The sequence below is a fragment of the Mauremys mutica genome, chromosome 6, assembly GCF_020497125.1.
Source record: "Mauremys mutica isolate MM-2020 ecotype Southern chromosome 6, ASM2049712v1, whole genome shotgun sequence".
In the NCBI taxonomy this organism is placed as follows: domain Eukaryota; kingdom Metazoa; phylum Chordata; order Testudines; family Geoemydidae; genus Mauremys; species Mauremys mutica.
Window position 1 is genome coordinate 84,489,814 of NC_059077.1, and position 21,501 is coordinate 84,511,314.

Genomic DNA, 21,501 nt, shown 5'->3' on the forward strand with positions numbered 1-21,501 from the left:
ATAAGTTGTATTTGCAGATTTTTATTCTGATCTCATTTGGAAGACAAAACCTGGTGTTTTTGACTGTTTATATTAAAATTAGACTTTTAAAAGGCGGTTCAGAAAAAAAATACAGTAGTAGCCTAGGTTCTCTTCTCTCAGAACTATAGCTGACTTTCTGTACTTTCAGGCAGAAAATAGTCACTCTAATGATCTTCCCGGCTGCTCTGTTTATTGTCTTCCTTTTTCTGTTGGCATTAAAGGTGACAGATTTACGGAGTACATTGTTCAAAGTTACTATGGTGTATAAAACACAGTGCTTTGCAGCAACATGCAGCATGCTGTCAAGTCGGACAGGGGGTTGAGTTAGGAATTAAGCAAAAGAGGGGAATTGAAGAGGAAACTTAAGTGAGATGCCCAAGTAGTTTTGTTTGGTAGTATGTCCCAGGTACATCATGGAACAAATGTGATTGGACCATAGCTGCTGATATAATTTCCTGTGCCTGGGAGGGAGAAAAGTGTGGTGCACCCACAGGGGCTGTGAGCTGTACTGTGCAATTCCAAAGACAGCTTGAAGACATATAGTTGTTGCATATCCTGTGGATTAATTGAATCCAGATCTTTGGAATCCAGCTTTTTTTTTTTAAACTGCTGTCACTGTTGTTTTTCATTTCATTAAAAAGACCTGAAACTGGAGTCAAGCCAGAATTTAAAGTAAACTAAACAAAACAAAAAAATCATAATGTTTTTCATCCAAGACATCCTCTGGCTGGGTAGTATTTGGCTACAAAACCCTGGAAATACACCACTGCTGTTTACCCCACAAATACATTTGCCCACAATGACCCAAGCCGCACAGTGCACTCGTCTACTTTCTTGGCGCTTGGCATTTTCTGAATACATAGGTCATAGGAGGCAAGTGTTAGCAAAATTTATACAGATGTTGTTTTATTTTTATAGCTCTCCTCCATTTACTGGGTGGCATTTCCTTCAGTGTTAACAACAGAGGTTAACTGCACACAGACGTGTATAGGGACTCTTGCCAGATTTTTTTTCCCCCTCCTTTAAATATGTTTCTCCAACTTGGTCATTTTTCCCCCTTGGCGGTAGACAGTCTCTTAGAATTCACATTTAATTGGTTCAGTCTATTCTGGAACCATCTGCTGGTTTAATGTTTATAATAAATATTATATGCTTTTCACAAAATAAAACAAAACACTTTTCTAAAATTCAATACAGATATTTAGATATTTGCTCACTCTCAAACAATAGTCTGTTTAGTCACTTAATGTGAAGTCACACACACAAAAAATGATTCTGTATGTGTGTTGCATATTCCAGTCTTTTTGTTTAAAGCTTTGTAGCAAGAGCTCTGAAAGCAAAACTCCTTTCTGAAAGGCTTCTAATCTTCCCATTTTGCAGTTGACTAAACAGCGTCTGGTGGATGCAGATGGAATCATTAACCCAAATGCTTTCTACATCTACCTGACAGCCTGGGTTAGCAATGACCCCGTGGCCTACGCTGCCTCTCAAGCCAACATCCGGCCTCACCGTCCAGAATGGGTCCATGACAAGGCAGACTATATGCCAGAAACAAGGCTGAGAAGTAAGTAACATTTAATCTTAATGTCTTATAGTTTATATAAGTGCTTCACTCCTTCCTTAAAGGCCCAGTAACTCTCTAGTTACTTGACACTGTACAGGTCTCAGAAGCATAAACAGAACAATATATTGTGTTACTTTAAAACCTTGGGAGACAGATGCAGTTGTGTAATATAGTATAATGTGGTACCACTGCAGGACTTTATCATGTTGAATAATTAGTTGTATAATAGTTTATATCTAAGCTCTAAAACTTGCATTAGACATTTCTTTTTAACACTGCTTGTTAATTTTGTATGCAAGGGAAACCTTCAGCGTGCATAACATTCTGCCTTTGCCATTCCAGAGTTTCGTCATTGAAAATTATATCATGTTTATCCTAAATTTGTCACCCTAGTGTGGAAGAAATTTTTGGCAAGTTAGGTCATTCATATAAGCCACCTATACCTGTATTGTGCTAGAGCTGTTTGGGTAGTGGAGAAGTCAGTGTAAGAGAGTGTCATCCTTCCTTTCCACCTGCCCCCATTCACCTTTTTACATTATGAATGGTAATCCTGAGTTGATTTTCTTTGCTTTTACACTGGATTTATTGGGTGGATTGCTAGTTGGTTACTGAGATGGAAGGGGAAGGAGAGGATTGGTTCTCTTAGAAATGCGATTGGATAACAAGCAAGTTGTGCTTCACTGTATCCGAACCCTAGAGCTTTGTGGCAGTCAGCCAAGTCTTGTCTTAATGAAAATTTATAGTTGAGATTATAATAGGGCAAATCATGTTTAGCAAGTCAACTGAATGACCCTGCAGGGTCTGGAACACACAGTGGCAGTAACTAAATGCTTGTTGTGGAAGACTCTTTTTTTCTTTTGGTATTACAGTAGACTTAGCGTTACATTCAAAAAGAAGCATGGAAAATTTAAGTTTGTCAGATCATTAAAGGATAAAATGTTATGTATTTCCTCAATAAGCCATTACTGTTAGGGTTTTTTTTTTTACTTTTGTATGGATAGTGGTTTTAAAATAGACAACTGAAGAATTACAAAATAGAAAGGCCTGATTCACCACTGAATAAATCTAGTTTAGAACCAGTTTAATTCCACTGATTTTAGATAAAGATATGTTGACTTCACAGGAGTTATACCAGCATAAAACTGGAGTAACATTTTTATTTTAAACTAATCTTTTTTCAAATAAAATATTTAAAATATAGGGAGAAGTGTTTGAGAAGGTTGCCCTTTTGTTTATTTTACATTACATACAGAGTACTAGGGACAGATAATAAAGTGATAGGTGCCACAGTAATTCATATATATAATATTAGATACCCATTTACATTAAATAATATAATCAAGCTGGTCTTGAGTATGATGTACTGTGTAATAATTGAATTACGCTGCAAGGTGTGAAATATAGTCATCGGTTGTGATTAGAGTTTTTAAAGTTGCCACAGAAGTTCTGAAGTTTAAACAAAGTAATTAATTTTGACTCAAATTTAACACTTTTCTGCAGAAAACAAAGTGCTTTAATCATATTTATTTCTCTGCATATTGTTTTTTCTTCCTCTACAATCTGTATTTAAACATTATCATCTTTCTCTTAGTTCCAGCAGCTGAGCCCATTGAATATGCTCAGTTTCCTTTCTACCTCAATGGATTGCGTGAAACTGCTGATTTTGTGGAAGCTATTGAGAAAGTGAGAGCTATCTGTAACAACTACACCAGCCTTGGGGTCCCCAGCTACCCAAATGGATACCCATTTCTTTTTTGGGAACAGTACATTGGGCTTCGTCACTGGCTTCTCTTGTCTATTAGCGTGGTTCTGGCTTGCACATTTTTGGTGTGTGCCCTCTTTCTCCTGAACCCCTGGACGGCTGGGATCATTGTAAGTTTATTATAAGGTTCTTTGTTAAAGGCAAATTCCTTTCAGCCTAGCTCTTGCTGCAGTCAGAAAGGTTTTGTTTATGTCTGGGCCTCTGGTGGAGTATGTATATTGCATCATTCATGGTATATTTATTCAACTTGAGGGGGTAGGGTTCATGGTAAAGGTATAACCCTTAATAACCTTAATCTTTTGACCACGCTTTAGTAGCTTTAAACCTTTCTTATAAACATAACTAAACTTTTGCCCCTGCTCAGATACTCATGAGCATGAGAAATGAAGCACGGAGGAAAATTGGAATTTTTAAGTAGCTATTAAAAAATTCTACATTCCCTGCACCCCCCAAGGTTTTTTTAAATCAAACAAAATTATTTTTCATGGCAGTTTCTTATTTCTACATCTTGCCCATAAACAGTAAATTACTGTACTAACTTCTGGATGTGAATCTCAGAAGGATAAGAAGGAAGTATGGCTAGGTGAACAGTTGTACAATACACACTGAAAAAGGAGTGTAAGTATGTCTTTAAGGAGAGAGAGCAGTAAAATTATAAATGATACAGAATACTCCTTCATGAATTCCTTGTAATAAACATTCATGTTAAATTGAATTATGATGTTCCTGTGTTTAAATTCCATAAACTATTGTATAGCTTATAAAATACCAGAAGTAGAAAAGCACAGAACAGTCACTAGTTTTTGTACTGTACATTTGTGCAACAGGTATGTTAAAAGGTAAATGTTTAGTCTAGAATATTTTTCATAGCACTCAATCAAACAATTTATGTTATCATTCATGATTCATTAGCTTATAAAATCATTTATTGTAGCACTTACATTTTTTCTTGGGAAAGGGGGTTTATTTTAGAGTCCTCCATCTCTTTTAAAAATGTGTATTTTTTTTTGTTGGCTCCAGAAACTTTTAAGTCTACTCCACAGATTTCCCCCACCTCTCTACATTTTTTTTTACAAGATAGATGAAAGAAAATAAAAGCTTTCCCTTAGATTTAACTGTTTGCTTTGTCCAGGCCAATCCCTCTAAGTTTCTTCAAAGCCAAGAGACTCTCTGTAACCTGACACTCATCAGCTGATTATGGCATTCACTTTCTTCCGGGCTTTAAACCTGCCCTTGAGTCATCTTCACTTACTCCATGAATTCTGCAGAAAGAACCCAAACCAGCTGTTTAAAAGTTGCTTTTCTACTTCTGTCTTCCTTTAATTTTTGAGAATATTGTTGGGGAAATGGGTTAAAAAACAGAAAAGTTATATTCTGATGGATGGGGATAGGGAGGAATAATAAATTATGTTTTAGATAGTATTGACAAGAGGTAACCAATGGAAAATTGATGGTTGCTCTGCCCACTGGATCCCGGGGGAATAATTTAAACTGACTCTTTTCAGGTCATTGCCATTGAACTCAATGAAATAAGGAAAAATAGCTTGCCTTTGGAAAGTGAGAGAAAGAGTGCTGTGAGGGTTGCATTTGCTAGTCCCACATTGTTTTGAAAGTCCTTTCTTTCATTTATATAGAGTATAAGAAGTTACTAACAGCTGTTTGAAATCATTTAGGTGGTGGTGCTGGCTCTGATGACCGTCGAGCTGTTTGGAATGATGGGTCTAATTGGAATAAAGCTGAGTGCAGTGCCTGTGGTCATCCTGATTGCTTCTGTTGGCATAGGAGTGGAATTCACTGTTCATGTTGCTTTGGTATGTAAAATTAGGCAGAATTTTTAAAGTATTTTAAAAATCTCTCCAAGATTTTTTAAAAAGGGAGCCTGAAGTTAGGCTCCTAAATCCATAGTTAGGCATCCAAATGAGTGATCTGATTCTCAAAAGACAACCAAGCTCAAACACTGCACAAGGGTTAGTGTGCCAGTTAGATTGTTGCCTGATAGACCATAATTGATTTGAAAGAATGCTTACCATCTGTTAAGTCAATGATGCATGAAATAAGACTGGATTCAACAATGCACGTTTAAGTGCTTTTAAATATGACTTTACAGGTCTCCAATTAATATGTGGTAGGTATTTCTATGAGCCGTATCAATATGTGTACTAAGCAGAACTGTTAAGGTCTTTTAAGACCTTCACACTCTAAGTGTCAGTTCAGACACTACCACTATCTTGGGCCTTTCTTTTGTCTCTAAGTGCTGCAGTTGTCTCTAAGTGCTGTTATTGCTTATAACAATTCATAACTGTGCACTCCCTGTTGTGTCTAGTTGCTGCCTATTATGGCAAATTTAATACTTTGGGGAAGATTTTCCTTGGCACAAATGTTGTTAGGCGTGCATGCCTTTGAACTCTCCCATTAGGTGTCTTTCTTTCAGAACATATTAGTTGTTAGTAATGATCCCAGTCCTGCAGTCCATAGGTAAGCAGAGTTCCCATTGATTGACTGAAGAGTCATGCAGAAAAAACACACAGAGAGAGAATGTATAAACACAGTTGGAAACATTTTCAAATTGGGTTCCTAAATTTAGGCACATAAACTAGTGGCCTGATGTTCTGAAGTGCTAAGCAACTGCAGCTCCCGTTTAAGCCAATGAGAGCTGGCACCATTGAAAGTCAGGCCATTTATTTAGGTGTCTAAATATGGAATACAGTGCCTAATTTTTGGTGTTCACGTTTGAAAATTTTGGTTTGTTATGGAAATGTTGATATTTCTATTGTTAGAGTTGCATGTAGACTTCCATTTTAAGCTTCATTTTCTGAACACATACCCCTAACTTTTGATTAAAAAACTTGTTTTCAAATTGAAATGCTGAAAATAGCATCAGAGATTTTTTTCTTAGAATTTGGAAAATGTGGGATTAAAAAAGTTTATATGCTAATTTCCAAAATTACACGTGATTTAAATTAATTCCCAGTGTCTGATGATTTTTTTTAGGCCCACACATTCTCAACAGTGGTTGGTTTTCACAACTCCCAATGTTACAGACAGAGAGGGCTCTTTACACACTTAGCACAGGGTCATTCCCATACATTTTTCAGGGGAAGATTATTTAAGAATCGCCATCCATATGGAGTGAAACAGTACTATAGAGAATAGAAAGGGATCAGTCTAAACAGGCCAATTTAATTATTGTAGGAAGGGTTATACCTATTCATTAATATTTTTGTTTTTCAAAAGTACCATCAGAATCCAGTAGGTTCAAAGAATGAGAGGAGGAAGAGAAGTAGACTGGAGAGAGAGGAAGTGGGGATTAGATTAGATGTGGTCCACGACTACAGAAGAAAACCTTGGGTTGGGGAGATGCAAACTGCTGAGGGCATTGCTGGGGGAGTGAGAAGGCAGCAGGGACCAGAGGGGAATTTTGAGGATTGGAAACTCAGAAGCATGTTAGGGGTGCAGCAGGCTGAGGTGCACAATGGCAGTGAACTGTGGGATGCCCTCAGTTTTAAGTGGAGTGGGGTGGGGCGGAGGCGGGTGGAGGGAGTAGATTTAAGAGGTCCTTGTGGATGGAGGGGTAATATGAGGAGAAAGGGACAGGCAGCTGGAAGCATATTTAGGCTTGTTGAGATAAAGCAGCCTGCTAAGGCTTGTGGTGGGATGGTGAGTGTTTCAGAGACCTGGTGCATGTTATGGGGAAACAAATGACAAATTTGAAATAAATAAATAAAAATTGTAACACAAAATTATAAAACACTTGGCTGTCAGTTCTAAGTAGAGAGAGAAACCAAACTAATTTATGTCATATTTTTACCTAAATAAAATCACATGTGGGTAAAGTTTCAGTCTCCAGCTTAAAACCACTTCTTTCCCATACACTGACATTGGAAATAATGGGTTTTACAATGAAAGCACCTAATAGATGTTAAACTATAGCAGCACTGCTGGCTAATGCATTCATAGAACTAACTGAATATAAATAACCCCACCAGTGTTGTATAAACAAAATATGCAATGCTTATAGTGTTGATACAAGATTTAATTGTAGTTGTTTAAAACAAATTCACAATCCACTCGTGGCTCAGTTTTTCTCTGCCAATTGTGAGCTGTGACCTCATTTTTTTTTTTAAATTCCTCCAAATAAATTCTGCATCAACACTACACTCATTGTATTATGTATCCTTTAAATTCACACCTATCCATGTGCAGTGCATATATTTTGTTACTATGTTATGGGTCTGATCCCACAGCCCTGACTCATGTGAGTCGTCCAGTACACATCGGCTCATGTCCTGTGCTGTATATGGAAATCCATTTGTTATCCATAGCTGAGCATGTGTATATAAAATATGCTAACCCTGGATACATTAGTTTTCCATGGTTCACTGCTATTCTTATAAATCTTGAGTACTGAACTATGTTATATGCTGTGAGTTGCTTACTCAGGAATCATGGGAAGGAGGATAGATTCTCTATATATTACATCAGTGCTCAGATACTATAGTGATGAGCGGCAGGATAAAACCCTGAGACAGATTTATAGTTGTTTGGTTTTGAAGTAATAAAAATTGTAAATATATTTGCATAAAATGGAACATAACTATACAGAATAAGAAGAGCACAGTCCTGCAGTGCTTGTTTATATGAGAAGACCCACTGAATACTTTGGGTCAAATCCTGCTCATCTCATTTAGTTAGGGGCTGATTGTGCATAAAGATCTGCTAGCATGGGGTCCTGTGCCCACATGGAGAGATCCCTGACATTAGTGGAGAATTCTGCTTAAAAAGTATCAGAAAGATATGGCCCATTAATAGAATGCTGAACTCAGTGTGACTATGCATGTGAGTAAAGGTTGCAGGACCACGTCCAAGTCCACAACAAATAATAATTCAAGTCATGTGGTCCCTGCTACCGCAGAATTCCCATGACATCAGTGGGAGTTTTGCCCAGGTAAGAACTTCAAGAGTAGACTTACAATTTTTTACATGAGACGTTCTTTCAAAATTAAACGAATCCTTTGTGGGTGGGAACAGGCAAACAGAGCAACAAACGAAAATCCTTATGAGGTGGGCCGGGGGTTGTTTCAGAAAATTATTGCTGTGGCCTTGACCCTGCAATCAATCCTCACTCCACTCCCATGACTTCAGTAGTAGCTGTATACAATGACTGCAGATTCAGACCTTGTCACAAAGATATTTTAATAAACTGTAAATTGGAGTAATTAGCTGGGCTTGGGGGAGGAAACGTGCGTGCTTTGGGAAAGGCTGAGAGTTTTGAAAGGCTGTGTACAAAGAAATGATGACATGGAGTTTATTTTTTACAGGCATTTTTAACTGCCATAGGAGACAAGAACCGCAGGGCTGTCCTTGCATTGGAACACATGTTTGCACCAGTATTGGATGGAGCTGTATCTACTCTGCTTGGCGTGTTAATGCTTGCAGGGTCCGAGTTTGATTTTATTGTCAGGTAAAGCATCTCTTGACTTTTTTTTCTTTTTCTTTTTTTTTTTAAATGTGTACACTCTTGATGTTTGGTCATTTCAGTGTATCTGCTGATTTACTACTGTGCATGCTTACAATCATGGTCCTGCTTTACCTCTGCTTTATTAACTCCTTGTTACATGCTAGTTGCAATAATACTTCCTTTGCTGACATTGGATTAAGTTCCAGGAAAATTAGACTCCCAGCCTAAAATGAAACAAAAGGGGTCTTCTATTGCCTCGTTTGCATAGTTCTGAAATAAGTTAGCTCCAAATACCTAGTATTGTCCAGTGGTTAGCAGGATTTGACCTTTAACCCAGACTCTTCATATGTACAGCATTTTGTGGGGAAGGGACAAGAGGAACTATAAACATCCTGAAACCGACACTCTCTTTCCCTCCTCCTCCCCTGTCATCCCTGTATGAAGTTTGCAGCAGATTTTAACTGACAACAAAATTGAAGCCCTCTTTGGGATGTAGGAAACCATAAGCGTGAACATAGACGTTTGTATTAAAATTTGTAAAGCAAAGCGTGAGGACCTGTTTATGGCTAAAGGCAGGCTGTTTCTTGTGAATTTAATTAAGAATATGAATTTGTCAAGTATGAGAGGAGCAAGGTTTTCTTTTGAAGGGAATTTGAGAAATGCAATGAAATGGATCCTATTCTATTCCAAACCACCTGCTCTGCAAAATGGCTAATCTTAGAAGTAACACTGGTTCTTTGTGGCAGACTATGGCCCCCCAAAAAATCAGGAATGGGGTAGTGCTGGACCAAACATTCATGGTCTGATAGATGACTGGACTGCTCAGACTGAAGTGAGCTCGATAAATAGATGTAAACTAAATCAGGTCATCTAACAAAAAAAAATGTCAAGACTTTGACTGAGAGACTAACTACTGAGTTTTAGGTAGGGGTGTGTGTGTGTGTGTACGAGAGAGAGAGAGAGAGAGAGAGAGAGAGAGATTTGGAGAAGACAGGGAAAGGAAGGTTATATCCTTGTCTACCAAGAATTGCATATATGCCCTTAAATGCAACTTCCACCAAGTCTTCTGTGTGTCTCAGTTTTTGTTGGCGGTGAGGTAATGAGGCAGAACTATTCTGTTAGGGCCTGCTCCTATAACGTGCTGAGCACTTTGTAGGATTGGGCTTTTCCTGCAGATTGAATGAAATGTACAGTAGCATGTTTGCTTATGTGTGCAATAGGTAGAGTATTACAACAGATAGTGTGCACATTTTCATGACATAGTAAATGGCAGCATGTAGTCTTGTTTGATTCCAAATTTGGATTTGATATTTGCTTAACAAATAAAATAAGCCTTTCATATTTTAAACTTTTGTTGTTTAACTTTGTCTTTGCCCATCAGTTTCTTTTTTTCTAGCACAATCTGGCTTCAGTTCCCCTTGGTTTTCTAAAACAGATGTAAAATAAACGAGCAAATCTGAAGCATTGTTACAGCGAGTGAAGAAGACTCCAAACTTCCGGAAAGGGATAGTTTAGCCCATCAATGTGTTTAGGAAGATTAAGTAAATTAACAGACATTGTATATGCTAAGTGGCCAGACTTGTAATCAGCCTGTTTATTCTAGTGTTAGATGGATGAGATGCAAATGTGTTTTAATGCCTGTTGTTGATACATGTCCCAGCATGAAGTTCTGGTAGTTTATATTAGTGAAGGAGATTGGTTCCTTGATTTTGCTAATGCAGATCAAAAAATCCAAAATGTTTACAATAGCAGGATATTTGTAGTTTTACAGGAATCTGATATATTTGATCAGATGTGGAAACATAGGCAATAAAGTTTGTCGCCTACTAAACAATGTTATCAGCTGTGGCGCTGTTATTAGGAAACTTGCCCCTACTTTTCCTCCTACACCCTGACCCTCCAAAAATGTGTCCAAAAATTTGTCCAGGACTGAGCCCTTGAAATCGTCAGTTACAACGCAGCCTTGAGTTTAGTCTGAACTCCAGCTGTGCCGAATACCAACTAGTAAGGCTTCCCTTTTACTGACAGGTTTACCTTGGTATTCATGAAGGATCCCAGACCTTAGCCCTCAATGGTGGGAAAGGACAACCACTTGTGCACTTTCCTCGTCCTCCATAGTACTTCAGCCTTTATGTTTGAATTGGCTGACGCAAAACAAGAGTATTCAGAGATGCTAAATTGTTCAACAAAAGATTAGCCTGCAATGCAGCTCTGCCATTGTGGAGTGCTCTTACTCAGTACAATGCTGAAGCTTACTACAGAATGGGCAGCATTTTCTTGGCAGAAAGCTGGTTCCTGTGTTCTAAAAAGGTTGCAATTTGAGCTATTTGGTAAAACTGGAACTCACAGAATTCTAGGCGGAAAGTTGTGATTAATGAACGTCGAGGGAAAGCCTTACCTGATACACTAGAGATTTAATTAGAGATTCCGCTGTTAGATGCAGAAGCATTTCACAGTGGATTAGCTGCTGGGAGAAGTGGGCTTCTTTTCCTTCTAGGCTAAATTGTTTAAATTCTACACCCTTCACTTCATTTGTTTGCTTCTGCTGGGTTTTCACTAATGGGGGCCCCTTTTCATTGTATTTGTGCTTTCAATCCATTCAGCCATTCAGTTCACATTCCATATTTTTGTGTTTGTGTAACACATTTATAAATAACATTACATGCCACAAGATTTTGGTAAATTAACAAACTCATTTTTTTTCTTTCCTTTATCAACTAACACTTTGGGTTGTGGAATGTAGCTTCTGTAATCCAAAAGGTAATAAATAAATTAATACATTTATTAATAAAAAGTCATGATTTTGTACAATATTTTTAAAGTTTCTGAGACTTGTATTAGCATATTTTTCTTTTTAAAAGTTAAATTATTTTTGGGAGTAGTATGCAATCTTCTGTATTCCTAACAGTATTCATGGCCCTTTTCTCCCTCTTTTAAACAATATTTCAGGTATTTCTTTGCCGTTTTGGCTATTTTAACCATTCTGGGAGTTTTAAATGGATTGGTGCTGCTTCCAGTTCTTCTTTCATTCTTTGGACCATATCCTGAGGTCAGTAGTTACATTTATGAGCAGAAGAAATTAATGTGTCCTTTTTTTCTTTCTTTCCTAGAAACCTATTATTCACTTTGTAATTCTGATTTTTATTTGTTGCTCGCTCTTTTTTTGTTTTATTTTAAAAAATATATTAAATGTGGTTTCTTTTCTTAATTTTATATTCTTGATTAGTAATCGGAAGGTGTCTTATATAATAACCAGTGGGTTGGAAGTTGTCCCTTTGATTTAGATACAAATGCATGATTTAATTAGCTTTATTTTTAAGCAGAATTTCATGTATTAGCTATGCCCTAGGAGCAGGGATTTCCTCAACTTCTTCATTCTACAGGCCATTTTGTGAAAGAGTGCTTATTTTGTAGATCTGTGTTTCCTCTTAGCACTCCAGCCCCTCCATTGCTTCATTCTCAAAATATTTAACTCAGCAGACCACCAGGAAGGGCTTCCCACACCAGTGGTGGTCCACAGACCACAGCTGGAGAACCACTGCCTTAGGCCACAAGTCTGCAAAAGGATCCTCCCTTATCAACAAATACTCTCTCGTGGTATCCTGTTGGCTTTAGTGAGATCCTGGACTGCTGTAAGGGTCCATGCGGTCGATCCGTTTGCAGGATCAGGGCCTTAAACTGTCCAGTGCACGTCTAACAAGAGCATTCATAGCCTTCAAACTTCCACTTGATAGCTCATTGGGTATATCACAGTTACCCCTCTAAGGCATGATCACTGAGTTTTCTCTAGAGTTATTAAAAGAGAGTAACTTTATAGCTGTGTGTATAGTGTGTGTGGAGATATAGATATGGGGGAGCGTGTGTGTGTGTGTGTATATATATAACTCACACACATAGAGTACTTGCTATTATGTGTGTATCCATCTGTCTATGTACATACACAGAATCTTATTTTCTAATAGATACACACTATACATAGCCATGGAATTACTCTTTTAATGACATACCAAGAAATATGTGCATTATACACACTTACACACCCAGACATTGACAGGAATATAGGTAATTATGTTCAAATCCACATACAGGGATTGTGTCTCTTTCTTTTTGGTACAGCACTGTGCACAGTAGCAGAGAATGTAGCAAATAATAAATAACAAAATGGTTTTGGTGACCAGAGTAGATGTAGTTTGGTGAAGAACATTTTTGTTGAATGTTAGTAATTATAAGGGGTTTCAATTGTCATTATTAGGTTTCTCCAGCTAACGGACGGAACAGATTGCCTACTCCATCTCCTGAGCCTGCCCCTGGCATCGTGAGGTTTGCACTGCCACCTGGACACACAAATAATGGATCAGATTCATCTGATTCTGAGTACAGTTCTCAGACTACAGTGTCAGGAATCAGTGAGGAACTCCATCAGTACGAGGCCACTCAGAGTTCTGGTGCACCAGTCCACCAAGTAATAGTGGAAGCAACTGAGAATCCTGTCTTTGCCAGATCTACTGTAAGTAACCCACACGTTGGTTTTGTTTTGGCTTTTTGGGAGACTTTATCTTTTTCAGTTTGTATAGCAATGTTTATATCTCTGACTTTTTTTTGCTTTGTACTTCTGGCTGCAACTGGTCCAAACTTAAGAGTACTTCCAGATGATGGATGCGCAGGCTTTTTCACCCCTTCATTTAGGAAGGAAATTCAGATAAAATGATGGTATCAAAGCACAGTGCATTTTCATCAGTAAATGCCTTTGCAGCATACTGACTTGAGCTGGAAGTGCAGGATTTTGACAACTGTTCCGGATGACCTCTGTGAAAGAGAAGGGAAGGGACTCTGGAATAAATGTGGCTCCACCCAGAGCCATGTGAACCAGAGACACCCAGAGCAACGTGGGCTATCTTCATACTATATTTCTCCTCCAGTAATACATTTTAGAGGATATGGTCTGGTGCAGACCAGGGAAAGAGTGTCTCACAGTTTCTCCAAACCTTGGGTCTGCTGTGTGTCAGCAAAGTGCCCAAGCCCTAAGCCACTGGGCCAGCATAACTTTCCTTTCAAAGATAAACTAAAAAGCTCCGTCTCCTACCCCCCAGGATGCTGCACGCTGAGCTGCAATGTGGATCTGTTTTTGTTCAGCAGAGGCCTAAAAATAGGTACAAGCAGAGCCACATTTGAAGTTGGTCACGGTTTATTGACTGATGTGGCCGCTGTGCTTCACGCTTTTTTACAGAGATCCAGAAACCAGATTCCTGCAATCTATACAAACCATCCCACTAACATCCTGTGTATGTACCCCAGCTGGAAGAGAGTCTTTGCCAAAGCCCAGCAATTTTGGTTATTGAACCACTTAAGTTGTAGCGCTTGCTATTTACCCCTTTCAAAAGACTGAGCAGTATGTGGGAGGTATACATAATGCTTTCAATGACAGTCCTGTGTTTATCTGCAAAGTTGTACTTCTCAGCAGCTTGTAACAATTTTGGGAGAGAACTGTCTTTGAAAAAGGCACAAATAAGACTCCAGAATGCTTCACTTCTAGAGTTAGTCCAGGACAGTACACTTCAGGGCTGTACCAGGGAAAATATTTCTATAGCATGTGTAACTTTTGTTTACATGCTTTAGGGCAGAAATTTAACCACATATCTCATTTCATTTCCAGGTGGTTCAGCCAGAGACAAGATGTCATCAGCCAAGTCCAAAATTACAGTCTAACCCAGAAGCCGGGTCCCAGCAGACATGGCATCATAACAGGCAACCTAGACGAGAACTGAGGGAAGGACTACGACCGCCCCCTTACAGGCCGCGCAGGGACGCTTTTGAAATTTCTACTGAAGGGCATTCTGGACCTAGTAATAGGGACCGCTCGGGCCAGAGGGCTCGCTCTCATAACATTAGAAACCCAGCATTCACTGCCATGGGTACTTCAGTGCCAGCATACTGCCAGCCTATCACTACTGTGACTGCCTCCGCTTCAGTTACTGTTGCTGTACACCCTGCTGTGCACAGCCATAACTCTCATGGAGGAGGCTTTCCATCTTACGAAGGATACCATGAAACTGACCATGGAACATTTGAGGACCCCCATGTGCCTTTTAATGTACGGTGTGAGAGGAGAAACTCTAAAGTAGAAGTAATAGAACTGCAAGATGTTGAATGTGAAGAAAGGACAAATGGCAACAGCTCAGATTAAGGTACATTTTTGTCCTTCCCAGACAATGGGGGGGAGGGGAAAGGAAAAAGACAAGACTTTCCTAAGGTATCTTTCCTCCCAGCTGCTTTACCCTCTGAGCAACAATGACCAGGATTTCCCACACATAAATATCGGTGCATTTTGCATTAGAAAATTAGCTTGGATGAAACAACAATACTTAGTCCTTGACATCTTCAGAGTTCTGCACAAGTATTCAAGTAAACAGTAGTATCCCAATTTTTCAGGTGGGGAAACTGAAGCAGAAAATTGGATATGTCTACTGTGCAAGCAGGAAGCGTGATTGCAGTACAAGCAGGCATACCTGAGCTAGCTTTGATCAAACTAGCTTGCTAAAAATAGCATTCTAGCCACAGTGGCACAGGCAGCACGAGCTAGCCATCCAAGTACAATCCCGCCCAGGATGCTGGTTAGGTTCTGACGGGGCTAGCCTGTGCCACAGCAGCTACACTGCTATTTTTATGAGCTGGTTAGCTCAAAGCTAGCTTGCTTATGCCAACACGCACTGCAGTTCACCTCCCAATTGCAGCATAGATATACCCATTGTTTGACTTGTCCAAGGCCGTGGAACAGGAGTCAGAACCTGGATTTCCTGGTACCCAGTCCTATGCTCAGATCATTCAAACAGGCTGCTTCCTAAAATCTCACACAAAATGACGTTTGTTTGGAAGGAGTAAAACCACCAGTTACTTACATTCAAAAGAAAATGACCCTTGAATATAATGTAGTAAAAAGAATATAAACTACTTAGCCAAATCCTCTGGCGCATCAGAACTTCCATGGTCTGCTGCACAGTGCAAGGCAGGCTGAAGAAAGTATTTGTATGGAGATTACACACATTCCTGCACAGTGCTGCTTTAAGTGGGCTCGGTCCATGGTCTCCTGAAGTGGAGTTTTGTGTATGTGGGCATGTCCAGTGGGTTCTGAACAAATCGCCCTGTATGGGTGGAGTGCAGCTGCCACTGTTATAGTCTTTGGGCTGTGGTAACCGTCACTGAGTTGCTCTGTGGATGCTCCTTAGGTTTGTCAGAGATAATTCCTGACCCTTGAGGATTTAACTCATAAAATGAAAATGAAGGTAAACTCTCCCCCACCGCCAACTGCTTTGAGGTGATAAAAGAAAGATGTAAAAATTAGAGATGATCAAAAAAGTCAGTGTATTTCAGAAAGCATTTTTGAAAGAAGTGAAAATGTTTAATTTCATTCAAAATTTTCTGTGAATTTTTTTGGGGTTCCGCCATCCCCCAAAACAAAACAAAATAGTTTTGGAGGAGGTCACTTTCTCACTCTTACTTTTTTTTCCTCTGGAAAAAGATGTGAAAAAGTATGTGTGTTTTCCCCACAGAAACACAATGAATTTTTTTCAAAAGTTTCAAAGTGTTTCATCACCACATAAAAAACGTTGAACAAAATGAAAATTTTCCTTTTGGTTGAAAAGACATTTTCCATCAAAAATTTCCAAAGGGGAATATTTGACCAGTTCTAATTAAAATACTTTGCACTTCTAAAGCTTCTATCCAAAGATTTTGAAGTATTTTTATAGTTCTATACCAATGTATCCTCACAGCTCTCCTGGGAAGATGGCAAATAGTGGAGTCCCAAGGAAGCGGATTCTGAGGCAAAGAGAAGGCCAGGTTCAAATTTTCCAAAAGTGGACACTAATTTGGGTACCTCAGTTGGTGTCCAATTTGAGATGCCTAAGACCTCATTCTCCTGCAGCTTCCATTGACTTTAATTGGAGTCCAGTACACCGAAATGGAGGCACTCAACATTAGTGGACATTTAAAACATGACATCTGTGACAGAGATGGGAACAGAGTCCAGATTTCCTAACTCTTGGTCCTGTACGTTAATCACAAGAACAATCACATGCATTTTGGGTTGGTTTGGTTTATTTATTTTTCTTAAGCTTAAAGTGAACGGTTGTGCTTTCTCTCTTTTGTAAAGGATAACAACTGAAGCAAAGAAGAGGCCAAAGATGGGGAAACCACCTCTTTCCAGAACTGCTTGAAGAGAACTGCTTGAAGTTATGGAAAAGGACATGCTGCATCAGGATAACAGTTCACTGTTACTGTAACCTATTGTATTATGTTGTTAAATATTTTTATAAATATTTAAAAGGTGTACACATATGTAATATACAAAGGAACAATGTAAAGTAGTATAATCTGGAGCTAACTCTTGTTAATAGAGTGGGACAATATTGTTTGTGTTCTGTACTTATTGTACATTGATCTCTGTGCCACAACTAAGCTTAATCTAGTCCTAAATTTCAGCATATGTTGCTGCTGCTTAAATATTGTATAATTTACTTGTATAATTCTATGCAAATATTGCTTATGTAATAGGTTTTTTTGTAAAGGTATGTGTTTAAAATATTTTAAAATTTGCATTTCACAACCCTGTGGTAGTATGAAATGTTACTGTTAACTTTCAAACACGCTATGCGTGATAATTTTTTTTTAAATGAGCAGATAATGAAGAAAAGCACGTTAATCTTGGTGGTTTAAGTAGGTTTAGCTATGTGCAGGTTTTGTTTTGCTGTGTGCATGTGTGTGTATGTATGTTCCCAGAGTACTGTAGTGTAATTTTTTTACTGTATGTTAACCCTTAGTGGGCTCATTAACTCACTGATGCTGGCAGAGTCAGGATTTTCCTATTGCGAAGTGCCAGTGAAAAATGCCTTGGCACTTAGCAACAGAATCTCCAAACTGCTATTGTCAAAGGAATGATTAAAATAGAAGAGAGGACAGCAGGTCAGGGCATATGGAGTCTATTACTAAATCTTCCACTGACTTGCTGTGTGTGACTTTGGGCAAGTCACTTAACCTCCTCATGCCTCAGTTTCCACATCTGTAAAATGGGTATAATAATACTTACCTACCTCCTAGGGGTGTTGTGAGGCTTAATTACTGTTTGGAAGGTGCTTTGATATCCTTTGTGAAAGGTGTCATGTAAGTGCAAAACATAATCATTTTCCTTAACTGCAAAGGGTGTTGGGTATTGAAAGTTGCTAAAATCCAGTTAGCATATGCCTTTGTATGTACTGATGCCATATTTTGATATCGATATTGTAAAACAGAGTGGTACTGGAATAATTTGGTTGTTTATTACAGTAACAGCACAGTTCAAAACAATCTGGCATCCCTCATCACTTTATTTAAATGACAGAAAGCAAGTTAATATAAAGTGACAAAAATTACATTTTTTAAAATTATTTTCTTCATCTATTTTCACTTCTTATTTTACTGATCTGCTTGATCCAGGACTATAATGATTGACACCTAAGGCCTGAGGTGATTTTCCCCCATCCCCTCTAAGGTAACTCTTACTGCATTAGTATTTTTAATTAAAATAGCTAAACTGTACTGGGAGCCCTTCATTAATCTGATTTAGCTTCTTTTCTTTTAAAGTTAAAATTGAATGTTTACATATATATACAAATATTCAGTTTAGAAAACACAAGATCTGTGTTTCTAAATACAATTGGCCACTCCAGGCCAGGCATTGTTTGATTGGAATTTGTACTTCTCCAGTGGCTGAAAGGGTCTTTTCCTGCAGGCCTCCCCAGCAGAGTGGAGGAGTATGACTATCATGCACAAATTGTCATGCCTTTTTTGGTCCCTTGAAAACACTTTGACGTGAGGCACTTGTTTAGAGTTATCCAATGTGAACACTAAAAGAACAGCTGATGAGCCTGGCATTGTCCTGGTGGTACATAAACTACTGTTTAGATGCACACTAAGGGTTAATCCGGTAACTGCCTACTGGTCCAGCTCACTGTCTAACATGAAAACTCTTAATGACAAAAAGACAACAGGCCCCAATTTAGCACTAGCAGTGTAGTGACCTCAGATCATAAAAACTCTGCAACAAAACTGTATGATACTAATTGGAAGCTACCTTCAACTGCCAAGTGTACATGTTACTGTGTCAGAGGTCACTATGGCTTCCCACTGATATTGCTTTGGTATCAGTCAGTCACTCCCCCACCCCCACTTTTTTTTTGGGGGGGGGGGGTAGATGGTGAGAGGGAGGGAGCAAGGAAGTGTTTTGATGCCTCATCTCTTCTCCCCTTGCCCCCCAATTCCTTATTCTGTGTGTTTGTGTGTGGGTGAGCTGTCTGCTTTCTGCACAATTTAGACCTTTTCTCCTATAGTCACATTGGCAAAGGGAGAACTCAGTGGCTGGCAACTTTGTGTTTTATGGTTTGTTTTTTAACTTTTTTTAATCGTGGGTGATATTTATATTTTTGTATCATAAGAATGTTTTCTTACAGTATTTGTCATGCCAGTTTATAACAAACAAAAATGCAGGGATTTTATTTCTATTGGAAACACTATTACAGCTATGTTTTTACTTTTAATGGAATTTTTATTTGTATAGAGTGCTTACTAATGTTAAATAGGAAAGAGTATATAACATTTACATTAAGGACTCATTGTAGGTTTTAGTGTAAGGAGTAAAAAGGAAAAAAATATTCAAACTGGGTCTCATTGCCTGCCTATTTTGGCAGGAGTGGGTTTGTGTCATTTCAGTTACAAAGATAAAAGTATGCCATATAATTTATTTATATGAAAATTTATTTTTGTAGTGTACATAATAGTCATCAAGTCTTTTGACAGAAGTATATTTTTAAAGAGTTTATATGTAATGATGATACCATTATGTTTTGGAACATTGCTGAGACATGATTACAGTGCACACTTTTCATTTTAAACCCCATTGCGGAAAAAGAAAATGTTTAACAGTGTTGAGAAAGAAAGAGAGTGTGAATATTCATACAATTCTGAATTGTGTTTTAGTTACCATTTGTGATCTAGTGTGGTTCTCATTTTAAACCTGGAGTGGCAATTGTACAAACTCTCTAAATATTAATGTTCAAACACTGATAGAAATTCTAACATGAATAAAAAATATTATAACTTATTGATTACGTATTTGGTTGTTTGTAGAATGCTTTTTTTTTTACAGTACATAAGCTATGTAACAGAAAAGTAGCAAGAATTCTTGGCAGTGTAAGCAGTATGATTGAACAACTTACTAGATTCTACAGTCAAAGGCTTCAGTATTAGTGCACCAGTTCTTACTTTTTATTACCGGAGTTGGGCCTGAGCCAAACATGAAAAACTGAATCCTCCTTCTGAATTTCAGATCTCCGTAATTGGCCAAACCAAACCCAAGATCTCGCATCTCCCAAACTTGGGGTTTGAATCTGGGATCCTCCAGTGTTCAAAATATTTGGAATCTGTTCAGATTTGGCCCCTTCTGGAGGCAGATCCAAGCTGTAAACTCCGATCCAAACTACGGATGCCAGGTTTTGGTTTGGCCCCCTCTCTGTTTACTCCTACCTCCCTTTGTATATGTAATATTAGGCAAAGCTAATCTATCACCCTGTGAAACTGTGGATTATTAATTGCATATTTTTCAACCAGAACATAGTTTTGCATAAACATTTAAAAATATTGGAGTCAAATAGTCTTCAACACAGGTTATTTCTGCATAGGAGACTAGAAATTATATATTTGGCCTCTGCATATTTGGTTGTTCCCCAAGGTATGGGGAGAGAGGACAGATTTTGTCCACTCTGTGGAACAGTCAAAGGAGTTTGATTCATGAAACTTGACTTGCGCAAGAGGTTGGGGTATCTTCAACTTCCTGGCATCTGTGCCAGTACTAGTTTTGCAGGAGCTTTGCCAATGCCTGTCTTCCAGAATGCTGCTTCCCAAATCACCATATCTATTGTTTAGGAAGGGAAGAGTATTGTTGTGCATTGGAGAAAACTAGTATAGATGGTGACCAGGTCAGCATTCACTCACACCAGGAATCCCTGCATGGTTTGTAGCATGCAAAGATGCAATCTAATCAAAGTGCCATATGGCCAACAATCCCCCAATTCCACCCCATATTTACAAGATGCTTATACTACATCCACCATTTGATTCTCCACTCGCACTAGTGGAAGACATGATCAGGCTCTTGGTTTATTCACATTCAGTCTTTCAGTGCCAAATATCTATTTTCCTTTTTTATCCAAGGTGATATTTGTAAACTGTCTGGAAGATGAATTGTAAATTATTAATTTGGTTACAATTTAAGGACCTGGACTGCAAACCCTTACTCACATGTACTGTCATTACTCACACAAATAGTTCCATTGCAGTCCATAAGACTAATTGCAAGAGCAAGAAGTCAGAAAAGGTTTGCATGGCTAGGCCTTAAATGTATTATAACCAGAGCAAGGAGAAATTTTGTGTGCAAATAATTTTGTTCACTGAAAAATGCAGTTTTAGGTTAACCAAAACTATTCGTGAATTCAGGTCAAATTTGGTGAATATTTTTGGCCAATGTTTTGACTTTTCATTTCAAAAAATACATTTTGGTTTCCAAATTTTAATTTAAAACACAATTTTAAAAGTTGTTTAAAAAAATGAAAAACTGAAAAAATCATTGTGGGTTAAACAAAATATTTTGCTTCAACAAAAATAGAAATG

The 21,501-nt window shown here is 38.3% G+C and overlaps 1 protein-coding gene across 1 annotated transcript in view; it reads left to right on the plus strand.

Annotated features, from left to right (window-relative positions):
* PTCH1 (patched 1) overlaps positions 1-19,947 on the plus strand; it is a 76,537-nt gene extending 56,590 nt beyond the window's left edge. Inside the window, exons 16-23 of the mRNA XM_045022375.1 lie at positions 1,402-1,585; positions 3,177-3,457; positions 5,021-5,158; positions 8,666-8,808; positions 11,755-11,854; positions 13,058-13,312; positions 14,459-14,990; positions 16,955-19,947. Of these exons, the coding sequence (XP_044878310.1) occupies positions 1,402-1,585; positions 3,177-3,457; positions 5,021-5,158; positions 8,666-8,808; positions 11,755-11,854; positions 13,058-13,312; positions 14,459-14,989 (1,632 nt within the window). The 3' untranslated portion in view covers position 14,990; positions 16,955-19,947. The remainder of the gene's footprint in view (positions 1-1,401; positions 1,586-3,176; positions 3,458-5,020; positions 5,159-8,665; positions 8,809-11,754; positions 11,855-13,057; positions 13,313-14,458; positions 14,991-16,954) is intronic.
* Positions 19,948-21,501: the final 1,554 nt, after the last annotated feature.